The 15,216-nt window shown below is 41.1% G+C and overlaps 2 protein-coding genes across 2 annotated transcripts; both read left to right on the top strand.

Moving 5' to 3' along the window:
- Window positions 1-1,367: 1,367 nt before the first annotated feature.
- Window positions 1,368-2,174, top strand: LOC117292398 (regenerating islet-derived protein 3-alpha-like). Its single transcript, XM_033774427.1, has one exon. The coding sequence runs from the start codon at window positions 1,368-1,370 to the stop codon at window positions 2,172-2,174; it is 807 nt and encodes a 268-aa protein (XP_033630318.1).
- Window positions 2,175-13,348: 11,174 nt separating this feature from the next.
- LOC117292397 (perlucin-like protein) lies at window positions 13,349-13,663 on the top strand. The gene has a single exon (XM_033774426.1). The coding sequence runs from the start codon at window positions 13,349-13,351 to the stop codon at window positions 13,661-13,663; it is 315 nt and encodes a 104-aa protein (XP_033630317.1).
- The last annotated feature ends 1,553 nt before the right edge of the window (window positions 13,664-15,216 follow it).

Below are 15,216 nucleotides of genomic sequence, written 5' to 3'. Positions count from 1 at the left end.
TATTAAGCAAGATTTCCATGTGCTAAGCAGGTGATTCTTATGAAAGCATTTCATTTTCATTCACTGACAATGATTCTTGATATTAGAGAAAGGTTAGTATCTTTTTGTACTGTATTTCAGGGGGATTTTACATGTCTATAGCACGAGTCGCGAGAATTGGTTTTCTTTTTAACATTGGGTTTCAACCTACATTGCTTTGACGTGTAATGAAAACAAAACCACGCAGTTTATTATAGAGAATGAATGTACAAAAAAGCACCAGACTCACTTTCATGTGTGTTGTCTCGTATTTACGTCAGGATCTCAGACAAAGGGAGGCCAATGAACAGCACGACTTTTTGAGACCAGGCTTACTTTCTTTATTCAATATCTTTATGATATCTTCCTGATATCTCAATAAGTATAATAACGTTCACACCTTAACTTTTCACTTGTGACTGTAATATCTCTTTCCTTGTAACTTAACCTACAAGTTGCGTTGACAACAAAAAAAACTATCATGTAGAAAGTGAATCAATGTTCTCGGTGTGTTGCTGAATATTCCCATTAGTATTGCAACCGCCTGACTGTTGTTGCGACTGTTAATTGATGAGTGCTTAAACACTGTTGTTCTTCATTGAGTGTTTTGTTTTTCACTCTTTTGCATTTAAAGGAACACGTTGCCTCGTTTCGGTCGAGTTGATCTTTGAAACGCGTTTGTAACCGTTTGTTAATAAATGCACATGGTTGGAAAGATGCTGTAAAAGTAGAATACAATGATCCACATAAACATGCCTCGAAATTGCACAGTTTTCTTTTTACCTCGTAGACTAACATGGTCGGCCATTTATGGGAGTACATTTTTTGTTTTACTTCATTACCCCTTTATAACCAAAAAGGCATTTATGCATGGGAATAGAAGAGCAGTGACTCGTTCTTAAACTGCCGTTAAACCTTGTCGTTTAAAACCTTGTAGTTTAAAACCTTCGGCTCGAGCCTTCATCGCACGGCCACGACCCTGCCGGTTTAAACGGTAGTGTCAGAACTCGTCGCTACCCTTGTATTCCCTTATTTATTTATGAAACAAAGAAAACAATATCTACCTTAGGATTATATATTGCTGCGATAATTCTCTAATGCAGATGCATCCATTATTTGTATAGTCATCCTTTTTCAAAAATTGAATAAATTATGCTTTCTGGCTTCGAATCCATTCGGCTCATTATTTTAGTAAACTTGTAAGAGACACTCAGAGCACTTAAAACAAAAACAGTTATTAATTTTAGATGATTTGACAGAAGCGGTTGAAATCGGTGAAGGTGACGATAGGACACACACTATCGGCTGTATAATTGTGGTGTATCCACTGTTGATTGCATGTTCAATCCATGATTGGTGAAAGACAGATGTGTCAGTTTATGTTTCAAATGAAACCAGAGTTACTGTGGCGTGTGATTACAATGTTTCTTCAAAGCATGAACTCCATTCTGTTCCATCTCTTGATATTGATGACAATGCAAAGCATTGTTATCGTCCTCTCCTCTTGTCCAACTGGCTGGGTAAAATGGCGTCAGTCTTGCTACATCTTACTACCTGAGAAGATGAACTGGGTGCAAGCCGAGGCGATATGCAAGCGACCAGGGAGCAACCTCATAGTGCCTGAGTCAAAAGAAGAAAACGACTTCATCTTCGAGTGGGCAGTGAAAGGGAAGGGAGGTCTGTGGATCGGCTGCACAGATGCTGCTCAAGAAGGAGTTTGGCTGTGCGGAGGTCAGCCTGCAAGATTCACAAATTGGAAAAACGACAACCCAAGAAACGACATGAACTTGAACTGTGCCCGAATGACAGTTCAAGCACCTGGAGTTTGGTCTGATAACATAAGTTGCAAGAATGGCATCCATAAATTTGCTGCATGTGAGATGCCGGCCCCTACTGTGCCAATCTACCACACCCTGCTAGGTCCCGATGGGCGTGTCTATCAATACTGCCCCCTCAATCACGTCATCGACAACCTGGCCGTAGAGGGTGTGATTGCTTGTGGCTGGGCGTGTACATCAGATCCTCAATGCCGCTCCTTTAATGTTTGGCAGAGAAGCGAGAAAGAGAAGAAATCTCAGCTCAATGACGTCACTCGTCTTGAGAATGATCAGACCGATTCCCATGACGTCGAGGGTTGTGTCTACTTTAACCTTTGAGTATTTAAATCAGCAAATCATATATTTTGGAAACTTCTGCTTTGTTGTTGTTTGATGCAGTCTAATCACCGCCAAAGACTGACATGAACTGACACTCATTCACAGTAGTGCGTTCGATTGCGGCAGTTCTAAACAAAATTGACGGTTTAAAAGTAAATCCAGACTAACCGAAGCATTATGTTAATGTAAGAGACGTATGAATCAATTTTATGAGACAAACATCTTCAAATTAATGAAGGTCCCATTGGCTGAATACCACCCGGTCGATCCTTGTGAACTGGAACAATCCTGCTCTGGATGAATCGGATATCAGCAAATATGATCGGTATTGCACAGTTTTTTACAAAGCTGTTTAGCAGAAAAAAGCTTGAAACATTGTTTTGCTTAGGACAAAACGACAATCGCAATAATGAAAACTTTATGGAATATTGGCTGTTTGGGTACTTTTTGTAACACAAAACACAATGTCCACAGATTTACATTAAACTTACACCGTTTGATGATAATGATAGTAGAAAGCTTTCCTGAAAATATTACTTGCTGAGGTGTTGTAGTTGTTGAGAAATGAGTAAAACAATGTCATGAAATTACGTTTTTACATGCTAAAATAATTTTCGTCTCATGATCACTGAGACGAAACTTATTTTCTTGAATTCTTTTACTCATTTCTCAAAAACTACAGCACCGAGGCAAGTTATATTTTTCGAGAAGCTTTCTACTATCATTATCTTCAAACGGTGTAAGTTTAATGTAAATCTGTGGACATTGTGTTTTTTGTCCTACAAAAAGTACATAGACCCTTTAAAGACGCTGGACACTATTGGTAATTGTCAATGACAAGTCTTCTCACTTGATGTATCTCAACATATGCATAAAATAACCAACCTGTGAACATTTTAGCTCAATTGGTCATCGAAGTTGCGAGATATTAATCAAAGAAAAAACACCCTGGTCACACGAAGTTGTGTGCTTTCAGGTGCTTGATTTCAAGACCTCAAAATTCTAAACTGGAGGCCTCGAAATCAAATTCGTAGAGAATTACTTCCTTCTCGAAAACTACATCACTTCAGAGGGAGCCGTTTCTCACAATGTTTTACACTGTCAACCTCTCCCCATAACTCATTACCAAGTTAGGTTTTATGCTAATAATTATTTTGAGTAATTGCCAATAGTATCCACTGTCTTTCGTGAACTGTTTTTACTATTAAGCAAGATTTCCATGTGCTAAGCAGGTGATTCTTATGAAAGCATTTCATTTTCATTCACTGACAATTATTCTTGATATTAGAGAAAGGTTAGTATCTTTTTGTGCTGTATTTTGGGGGATTGTTTTATGTCTATAGCACAAGTCGCGTGAATTGGTTTTCTTGAACAGCACGACTTTTTGAGACCGTGCAGGCTAACTTTCTTTATTCAACATCTTTATGATATCTTCCTGATATCTCAATAAGTATAATAACGTTCACAGCTTAACTTTTCACTTGTGACTGTAATATCTCTTTCCTTGTAACTTAACCTACAAGTTGCGTTGACAACAAAAAACACTATCATGTAGAAAGTGAATCAATGTTCTCGGTGTGTTGCTGGATATTTCCATTAGTATTGCAACCGCCTGACTGTTGTTGCGACTGTTAATTGATGAGTTCTTAACCACTGTTGTTCTTCATTGAGTGTTTTGTTTTTCACTCTTTTGCATTTAAAGGAACACGTTGCCTCGGATAGATCGAGTTGATCTTTGAAAAGCGTTTGTAACCGTTTGTTAATAAATGCGCATAGATGGAAAGATGCTGTAAAAGTAGAATACAATGATCCGCATAAACATGCCTCGAAATTGCACAGTTTTTCTGTTTACCTCGTCGACTAACATGGTCGGCCATTTATGGGAGTCAATTTTGTTTTTTACTTCATTACTCCTGTTAACCAAAAAGGCAATTATGCATGGGTATAGAAGAGCAGTGACTCGTTCTTAAACTGCCGTTTAACCTTGTCGTTTAAAACCTTGTAGTTTAAAACCTTCGGCTCGAGCCTTTATCGCACGGCCACGACCCAGCCGGTTTTAAACGGTAGTGTATAAGAACTCGTCGCTACCCTTTTATTCCCTTATTTATTTATGAAACAAAGAAGACAATATCTACCTTGGGATTATATAATGCTGCGATAATCTCTAATGCATATGCATCCATTATTTGTATAATCATCCTTTTTCAGAAATCGAATAAATTATTCTTAGTGTAATTATTTGATCGTCTACCTCCATCGGGTCCCTTGTTTTCGCTGGCTTCGAATCCATTAGGCTCATTATTTAGTGAACTTGTAAGAGACACTTAGAGCACTTAAAACAAAAACAGTTATTAATTTTAGATGATTTGACAGAAGCGGTTGATATCGGTGAAGATGACGATAGGACACACACTCTCGGCTGTATACTTGTGGTGTATCCACTGTTGATTGCATGTTCAATCCATGATTGGTGAAAGACAGTTGTGTGTCAGTTTATGTTTCAAATGAAACCAGAGTTACTGTGGCGTGTGATTACAATGTTTCTTCAAAGCATGAATACCATTCTGTTCCATCTCTTGATATTGATGACATTGCAAAGCATTATTATCGTCCTCTCCTCTTGTCCAACTGCCTGGGTAAAATGGCGTCAGTCTTGCTACATCTTACTACCTGAGAAGATGAACTGGATGCAAGCTGAGGCGATATGCAAGCGACCAGGGAGCAACCTCGTAGTACCTTATTCAAGAGAAGAAAACGACTTCATCCTCAGGTGGGTAGCAGTAGCAAATGGAGGTTTGTGGATCGGCTGCACAGATGCTGCTCAAGAAGGAGTTTGGCTGTGTGGAGGTCAGCCTGCAAAGTTTACCAACTGGTATCCGAACAATCCTCACAGCGACGCAGGGTTGAACTGTGCCCGAATGACGCGATATCAAGATGGACTTTGGGCTGATACCATAAAATGCAATAGCACCGCATCTAAAGCAGCCGTATGTGAGATGCCGGTCCCTACCGTGCCAGTCTACCACACCCTAATTGATCACAATGGGCGTGTCTCTCAATACTGGCCCCTCAATCACGTCATCGACAACCTGGCCGTAGAGGGTGTGATTGCTTGTGGCTGGGCGTGTACATCAGATCCTCGTTGCCGCTCCTTTAATGTTTGGCACAGCAGCGAGAACGAGATGAAGCGTCAACTCAACAACGTCATCATTCTTGAGGACGATCAAACCGACACCAAGGATATTGAGGGTTGTGTCTACTTTGAACTGTAACGATGTCCGTTAGCGATTGATGTGGCCAGACGTACGATGTACCCGCTGTCAACTTACTCATCGTGGATGTATTCCACGTTCCTGTGAAATCGCCATGACAGTTATTTCCTGATCTAGCAGCAAGTTTAGGCAGCACTGTATTCAGCTGAACTTTCACTTTTTACTTGTATGAGTATTTCAATTCACACCAATCTGTTTTGTTCTTCAATGCAGTCTAACCACTGGCAATGACCGGCATGAACCGTAAGGGAACACCTTCAATAGTGCGTTTACTCCGAGACAGTTTAAAACAAACTTTGGCAGTTTAAAACAGAACAATAGACTAACTGAAGCATTAAGTGCATGTGTAAGAGACATTATAAATCAACATTTTCAAAGGAAGACACCCATCGGCTGAACCCCCCCCCCCCCCCACCCCGCCCACTCTCCGTTCGACCGGTGTGAACTGGGATAATTCTGCCCTGGATAAATCGGATCAGAATAATATATAATAATTACAATACTCCCAGGATCTCGGTGTGCTCCTATTGTCTCTTGACAGGCTCTTTAAAACATCGGTAACACTATTGTGGAAGTGTCGTGGCCGAGCGGTTAAGAGCACCGAATTCAAACTCTGGTGTTACTGATCAGCAGAGTGTGGGTTCGAATCCCAAGCCGTGACAATTGTTTCCTTTAAAGGCAGTGGACACTATTGGTCATTACTCAAAATAATTATTATCATAAAACCTTACTTGGTAACGAGCAATGGGGAGAGGTTGGTAGAATAAAACATTGTGAGAAACGGCTGAAGTGGAGTAGTTTTTGAGAAAGAAGTAATTTTCCACGAATTTGATTACGAGACCTCAGGTTTAGAATTTGAGGTCTCAAAATCAAGCATCTGAACGCACACAACTTCGTGTGACAAGGGTGTTTTTTTCTTTCATTATTATCTCGCAACTTCGACGACCGATTGAGCTCAAATTTTCACTGGTTCGTTATTTAATGCATACGTTGAGATACAACAAGTGAGAAGACTAGTCTTTGACAATCGCCATTAGTGTCCAGTGTCTTTAAGCAAGACACTTAACCATTGCTTCGTCCTTCGGATGGGACGTAAAACTGTTGGTCCCATGTGTTGTGTAAACGCATGTAAAAGAACCCAGTGCACGTATCGAAAAGAGAAGGGGTGCGCCCCGATGTTCCTGGCTGTGGCTGCTGTATGCGCCACAGCACATTGTAAACTCTGATAAGGCGCTAACTAATTAGGTTTCAAAATTCATCACTGCAATAAACCTATCTTTCTGAAAGTTTGTATAAAAAAATACTCGGCGCATTGAGTACCTTGTTTGGTAGATACGTGCAATATATACGATTTCGATATTATTATTATTATTATTATTATTGTGTGTTTTCTGGTTGCCATCCCAACCGTTTGGCTGTAGCCAGCTAATTTGCAAAATTTACTTACGCACCAGCAGTTCGAAGTGTATCACCATTGTGCTCTCTCCAAAATTATTGTTCAAGCATGAAGGTAAATATGTAACACAACTGTGCTTGTCACTCGTGCGACGGGTACGTGTCGTTTTACATGGTGTGGTAACCTATGGTATTTTGATGACACTTGTGGAAAACTGTGTTTAGAGTGACACATGGAAACCATAGTTGTTGTGTTTTCTTCAAAAAATGAATTTCATTCTGTTTCATCTCTTTATATTGATGACAATGCAAAGCATTGTTATCGTCCACTCCTCTTGTCCAACTGGCTGGGTAAAATGGCGTCAGTCTTGCTACATCTTACTCCCTGAGAAGATGAACTGGATGCAAGCCGAGATGGCATGCAAGCGACCAGGGAGCAACCTCATAGTGCCTGAGTCAAAAGAAGAAAACGACTTCATCTTCGAGTGGGCAGTGAAAGGACAGGGAGGTCTATGGATCGGCTGCACAGATGCTGCTCAAGAAGGAGTTTGGCTGTGTGGAGGTCAGCCTGCAAAATTCACCAACTGGTATCCGAACCAGCCTCACAGCGACGCAGGGTTGAACTGTGCCCGAATGACTATATTCAAAGGTGGAGCTTGGTCTGATGACGTAAGTTGCAAATATGTCGATACCACATTTTATAAAGAAGCCGTATGTGAGATGCCGGTCCCTACCGTGCCAGTTTACCACACCCTGATTGATCACAATGGGCGTGTCTCTCAATACTGCCCCATCAAACACGTCATCGACAACCTGGCCGTAGAGGGTGTGGTTGCTTGTGGCTGGGCGTGTACATCAGATCCTCGATGCCGCTCCTTTAATGTTCGGCAGAGCAGCGAGAACGAGAAGAAGTGTCAACTCAACAACGTCACCATTCTTGAGGACGATCAAACCGACTCCAAGGATATTGAGGGTTGTGTCTACTTTGAACTATAACGGTGTCCGTTAGCGATTGATGTGGCCAGAGATACGATACCCGCTGTCAAATCACTCACCGTGGATGTATTCGACGTTCCTATGAAATCGCCATGAATATTTCCTGATTTACAGCAAGTTTAGGCAGCACTGTATTCAGCCGAAACTTTCACTTTTGACTTGTATGAGTATTTCAATTCACCCCAATCTGTTTTGTTCTTCAAGGCAGTCTAATCACCGGCAATGACCGGCATGAACCGACAGGGAACACCTTCAATAGTGCGTTTACTCCGAGACAGTTTAAAACAAACTTTGGCAGTTTAAAACAGAATATACAATAGACTAACTGAAGCATTAAGTGCATGTGTAAAAGACATTATAAATCAACTTCATTAGATAAAGACAAACAGCATTTTCAAAGGAAGACACCCATCGGCTGAACCCCCCCCCCCACCCCGCCCACTCTCCGTTCGACCGGTGTGAACTGGGATAATTCTGCCCTGGATAAATCGGATCAGAATAATATATAATAACTACAATAGTCCCCAGGATCTCGGTGTGCTCTTATTGTCTCTTGACAGGCTCTTTAAAACATCGGTAACACTTGTGGAAGTGTCGTGGCCGAGCGGGTAAGAGCACCGAATTCAAACTCTGGCGTTTCTGATCAGCAGAGCGTGGGTTCCAATCCCAAGCCGTGACACTTGTGTCCTTAAAGGCAGTGGACACTATTGGTCATTACTCAAAATAATTATTAGCGTAAAATTACTTGGTAACGAGCAATGGGGAGAGGTTGGTAGAATAAAACATTGTGAGAAACGGCTGAAGTGGAGTAGTTTTTGACAAAGAGGTAATTTTCCACGCATTTGATTACGAGACCTCAGGTTTAGAATTTGAGGTCTCAAAATCAAGCATCTGAACGCACACAACTTCGTGTGACAAGGGTGTTTTTTCTTTCATTATTATCTCGCAACTTCGACGACCGATTGAGCTCAAATTTTCACTGGTTCGTTATTTTATGCATATGTTGAGATACAACAAGTGAGAAGACTGGTCTTTGACAATTGCCAATAGTGTCCAGTGTTTTAAGCAAGACACTTAACCATTGCTTCGTCCTTCGGATGGGACGTAAAGCTGTTGGTCACATGTGTTGTGTAAACGCATGTAAAAGAACCCAGTGCACGTATCGAAAAGAGAAGGGGTGCGCCCCGATGTTTCTGGCTGTGGCTGCTGTATGCGCCACAGCACATTGTAAACCCTAATAAGGCGCTAACTAATTGGGTTTCAAAATTCATCACTGCAATAACCTATCTTTCTGAAAGTTTGTATAAAAAAATACTCGGCGCATTGAGTACCTTGTTTGGTAGATACGTGCAATATATACGATTTCGATATTATTATTATTATTATTATTATTGTGTGTTTTCTGGTTGCCATCCCAACCGTTTGGCTGTAGCCAGCTAATTTGCAAAATTTACTTACGCACCAGCAGTTCGAAGTGTATCACCATTGTGCTCTCTCCAAAATTATTGTTCAAGCATGAAGGTAAATAAACAACACAACTGAGCTTGTCGTTCGTGCGACGGGTACGTGTCATTTTACATGGTGTGGTAACCTATGGTGTTTTGATGACACTTGTGGAAAACTGTGTTTAGAGTGACATGGAAACCAGAGTTGTTGTGCATCAAGATGATGTTTTTTCTTCAAAGAAAGAATTTCATTCTGTTTCATCTCTTGATATTGATGACAGTACAAAGCATTGTTATCGTCCTCTCCTCTTGTCCAATTGGCTGGGTAAAATGGCGTCAGTCTTGCTACATCTTACTCCCTGAGAAGATGAACTGGATACAAGCCGAGGCGGCATGCAAGAGTATGTTCTTGAACAATACATTTTTTTGAGTAATTGTTTTAAACGATTTATATGCTTTAAAAAAAAGTTGTGTGGGGTGACTCCGCCTACCCATTTTGTGACGTCAATCGAGGCAGACTTTGCCTCGATCTAACATTCAAGTCCTAGTCGTGAGTTTGTACGTTTCGAAAAAGTTTTTTTTTGTTTTCATTTTTCCGGCAATGTCGACCAGGTGTATTGCTGCTTGATGCAGCAAAACAACTAAAGCTGGGGTCAGTTTGCAATATGGTCCGGTCCGACGTCTTTTCCAGCGCTGTGCAGCAAACACTCCGATCCGTCACGACGCGTCGTGCTGCAAGAATCCGGTCGAATACAATACACATTTTGACATGAAGAGAAAAGTTCTTTTCTAAAACATGACGCCATCCTAACAATTTTTCCATCTAGTGGGGAAGTGGAAGAAGGTACCAGAAAGACGTAACGAACCTAAAGGAGCATTTGCCTAACGTGAAAAAAATCAGGTATTGTTTCAATCAACTTTGAGGGTATGTTTTTAGCTTGCGCCAAGCCTCACTATCTTGTGCTGGCACTGAACATGCGATTCATCGCGCCTCGATTGACGTCGCGATCAGCGCCCTCTCGAGTAAATAACATGGAAACTAATTTGTTATAAACCTTAAGTTAATTTATTGTTTTACTAATATTCCACTCATCAAAACACATATTTTAGTGACAAAAGCTTTATTTTGACAAAATACCACTTCCAGGTGACTTTAAACCGCAGATGTTAACAAAAATCGACGGATTCTTAATAGCAATTAACGTCACGTAGGGCCATTTTGGCTCGGGTGGATGTTTCGTAAAGAGACGGCTGCCATCTTCTTTCTTGCACAAATTACAGGCATCATCAGATAGTTAGGTAAACAAAGGCAGTTGACACTATTGGTCATTACTCAAATCAATTGTTAGCATAAAACCTTACTTGGTAACGAGTAATGGGGAGAGGTTGATAGTATAAAACATTGTGAGAAACGGCTCCCTCTGAAGTGACGTAGTTTTCGAGATAGAAGTAATTTTACACGAATTTGATTCCGAGACCTCAGAACTAGATTTTGAGGTCTCGAAAATAAGCATCTTAAAGCACACAACTTTCGTATGACAAGGTTTTTTTTCTTCATTATTATCTCGCAACTTCGTCTACAAATTGAGCTCAAATTTCCACAGGTGTGTTATAATGCATAATATGTTGAGATACATCCAGTGAGAAGAACCTTAAGTGTGTATTCGCTTGAAATACACCAGTTTAACTGGAGTCAACAGTAAATAATACACGGCGATATACAGGTTTTATGAAGAGAAAACTTTATAATCACAAGTCGATATTTTTTTGTGAAGTAGATTCCTCTCGCAACATTATTGTTTGGCACCCATACTGCTATGTAGAAACTACTCAATTTTATTGTAGGAGCGCAGTCGTGTTAGGTCCTGAATTCATTTGACATAAATTATTGAATTGTTTCATTTATTCCTCAAATTGCAGAAAGTTGGCAAAAGCAACTGCAATGCACCATCGTGTGTGTGTGATTGGACAGTCCACGCACATGCGTCTTGTGACGTAATCTTCTTGACCAATTTTCACAAATTATTGACGCCAATAACGTCAATAGTCTTTTTCCTTAAATCCTGAGCACTAAGTACAATTCAACTTTATATCTGGATGATAATGACAATGCACATTTTTGTTCTCAACGCCTCCTATTATCAAACTCGTTGCGTTTAACATAACATAATTTTTTTTATTTATTTATTTTGTTTTTTTTTTTTTGGGGGGGGGGGCTAAACAAAACCTTACTCACAGCGAAGTGCTGAATATTGCGAATGACGCGGCTACAACGTGTTAGAGAAGCAGGCATGCAAGGGCCCCTTTGGCTGCCAGCCACATCAACCCATTATAACCACGAAGCATAGCCAAAGATCGAAAGTGTTTGATTTTTCCCGAGGGGGGGAAAACCGAATGTTCTGGAGAACCCTCATGGCACAGCAGAGAACCAACGCACAACTCAACTCACATATGGCCCTGTCCGGGAATCGAACCGGGGTCACCTTGGTAAGAGGCGAGCCAACAAGCCAATCATGTCACCCAAATGATCGGCAAATAATGTGTTGCTATTGCAGGGCGGAGCTGTGTACTGAGGGAGTTGCGACACGAAGGTGAAACAAAAAAATGCAGTTTTTTGTCACGTGATTGCTGGACGCCATGTTGTCTCCCAACCTAATGGGCCGACTACTCCGTGTTCGTCCGTGCGTTTCTTGGGGAATAAAATGGCTTCTGAATCGCAAATTGCCGTAACTCTCGTGCTCTCGTACAAGGATACCAAGTGCGCCCTCAAAGATTTTTGGACTCCGTTTTCTAAAAATTACATGTTTTCTTGAGTTTCAAGTTCGGTGATCCCCGGACCGTTCTATTCTAAAATAGAACTCTCCGGGGATCACCTCGGGAGTCGTAGTTTTAACCATAGCACTCTAAGCAGTCAATATTTTGTGTACTAGCCAAACGTGTTTTTAACTCTAATCTCCGTGTTGTTATTCCATAAACAATATAATTTGAAAGTGCTGTGTTATTGTAATTATGTGTTTAGAAATAAAAAATCGTTCCATTGATTTATACATTTTGATAGAATTTGATGAATGCTTTTCCGCTTTCATTAGTTCCTGCTGAACGCCCCCCCCCCCCCCCCCATGACGGGAACCGATCCTAGACTACACAGTGAACGTATTCTTAGTGTTATATTCATTTGCATAAAATATAAGCCTCATTACTCTGACTTTTAGAGGTCTCGATTCTGTCGCTAGCTGCGCAACTTTACTCACTGATTTCAACAAATCATTCCCGTGGCTCAAATAAAACCCTAAAAAAATTCACAAAATCGGTTAATTAATTCCCCAACATGGTTGCTTCGTGTCCATTAAGAACAGTCTGACGTCATCGTGGCAATATTGAGTCCGAAGTAGGCGTATTGTGATGTGCGAAGCCAAGCTCGCACGATCCTTTGTTGGTGGCTATTATGAGATGGGCCGTGGATCCATAGTTAATATCCCCTGTTGTGTTCATGCTATCTTTGATACAGATCCTTGAAAATGTCAGGTACAAGAGGTTTTCCGGTTGCCCGTATAGCTAATTTTGCGAACAATGTGAAGGTCTTTATGCTAACAACAGTCCCAAGGGTATCTCCAATAAATAAGTGTATGCTAGAAATTTAATAAAGAACCAATAACTGAGCTTGTCGAACGGATAACGGGCCTTTGTCATTACGGTTTGGTAATAAAGTGTTTTTATAAGTTATACGTGCCATAAGCTCCAAGTAACTCGTCAGTTTAGGATAGCAACAACTCAGCTTGTCTACGAAGGGTCTATTGTGTGGTGTAGTATGTAAACAACCGAGCTCGTCTATTTTGACCATGTTGTGACAAAAGGCCTATGGTGTGGTGTCGTATGTAAACAACCGAGCTCGTCTATTTTGACCATGTTGCGACGAAAGGCCTATGGTGTGGTGTCGTATGTCACTTTAAATTCAGTAGGCAGACCGTGTTTATAAGTGACAAGACCCGAGTTGATGAGCAGCAAGATAATGTTGTTTCTTCAAAGCATGAATACCATTCTGTTTCATCTCTTAATATTGACGACAATGCAACGCATTGGTATCGTCCTCTCCTCGTGTCCAACTGGCTGGGTAAAATGGCGTGAGTCTTGCTACATCTTACTCCCTGATAAGATGAACTGGATGCAAGCCGATGCGATATGCAAGCGACCAGGGAGCAACCTCGTAGTGCCTGATTCAAGAGAAGAAAACCACTTCATCTACGAATGGGCAGTGAAAGAGAGCGTTGGTATGTGGATCGGCTGCACAGATGTTGTTCAAGAAGGAGTTTGGTTGTGTGGAGGTCAGCCTGCAAGGATATTGAGGGTTGTGTCTACTTTGAACTATAACGGTGTCCGTTAGCGATTGATGTGGCCAGAGATACGATACCCGCTGAAATCACTCACCGTGGATGTATTCGACGTTCCTGTGAAGTCGCCATGAATATTTCCTGATTTAGCAGCAAGTTTAGGCAGCACTGTATTCAGCTGAACTTTCACTTTTGACTTGTATGAGTATTTCAATTCACACCAATCTGTTTTGTTCTTCACGGCAGTCTAATCACCGGCAATGACCGGCATGAACCGACAGGGAACACCTTCAATAGTGCGTTTACTCCGAGACAGTTTAAAACAAACTTTGGCAGTTTAAAACAGAATATACAATAGACTAACTGAAGCATTAAGTGCATGTGTAAGAGACAGCATAAATCAACTTCATTAGATAAAGACAAACAGCATTTTCAAAGGAAGACACCCATCGGCTGAACCCCCCCCCCCACCCCGCCCACTCTCCGTGCGACCGGTGTGAACTGGGATAATTCTGCCCTGGCTAAATTGGATCAGAATAATATATAATAACTACAATAGTCCCCAGGATCTCGGTGTGCTCTTATTGTCTCTTGACTGGCTCTTTAAAACATCGGTGACACTTGTGGAAGTTTCGTGGCCGAGCGATTAGGAGCACCGAATTCAAACTCTGGTGTTTCTGATCAGCAGAGTGTGGGTTCGAATCCCAAGCCGTGACACTTTCCTTAAAGGCAGTGGACACTATTGGTCATTACTCAAAATAATTATTAGCGTAAAACCTTACTTGGTAACGAGCAATGGGGAGAGGTTGGTAGAATAAAACATTGTGAGAAACGGCTGAAGTGGAGTAGTTTTTGAGAAAGAAGTAATTTTCCACGAATTTGATTACGAGACCTCAGGTTTAGAATTTGAGGTCTCAAAATCAAGCATCTGAACGCACACAACTTCGTGTGACAAGGGTGATACAACAAGTGGGACGACTGGTCTTTTGACAATTACCAATAGTATCCAGTGTCTTTAAGCAAGACACTTAACCATTGCTTCGTCTTTCGGATGGGACGTAAAGCCGTTGGTCCCATGTGTTGTGTAAACGCATGTAAACGAACCCAGTGCACTTATCGAAAAGAGAAGGAGTTCACCCCGGTTTTCCTGGCTGTGGCTGCTGTATGCGACACAGCACCTTGTAAATTCTTATAATGTGCCAACTAATTGGGTTTCAAAATTCATCACTGCAATAACCTATCTTTCTGAAAGTTTGTATAAACAAATAGTACGTTGTTTAGTAGATACGTGCGCTATATAAGACTTCGATTGTATTATTATTATTGTGTGTTTTCAGGTTGCCATCCCAACCGTTTGGCTGTAGCCAGCTAATTTGCAAAATTTACTTACGCACCAATAGTTCGAAATGTAAACACCATTGTGCTCTCTCCAAAATTATTGTTCAAGCACGAAGGTAAATATATAACACAACTGAGCTTGTCACTCGTGCGACGGGTACGTGTCATTTTACATGGTGTGGTAACCTATGGTATTTTGATGACACTTGTGGGAAAACTGTGTTTAGAGTGACACTCCAAATTGCGTGGTTTTCGTTTTACCTTGCCG

Source organism: Asterias rubens, chromosome 7, assembly GCF_902459465.1.
Source record: "Asterias rubens chromosome 7, eAstRub1.3, whole genome shotgun sequence".
NCBI classification, from domain to species: domain Eukaryota; kingdom Metazoa; phylum Echinodermata; class Asteroidea; order Forcipulatida; family Asteriidae; genus Asterias; species Asterias rubens.
The sequence above is the reverse complement of the archived record's forward strand: the minus strand, read 5'-3'. Positions and strand labels throughout refer to the sequence as shown.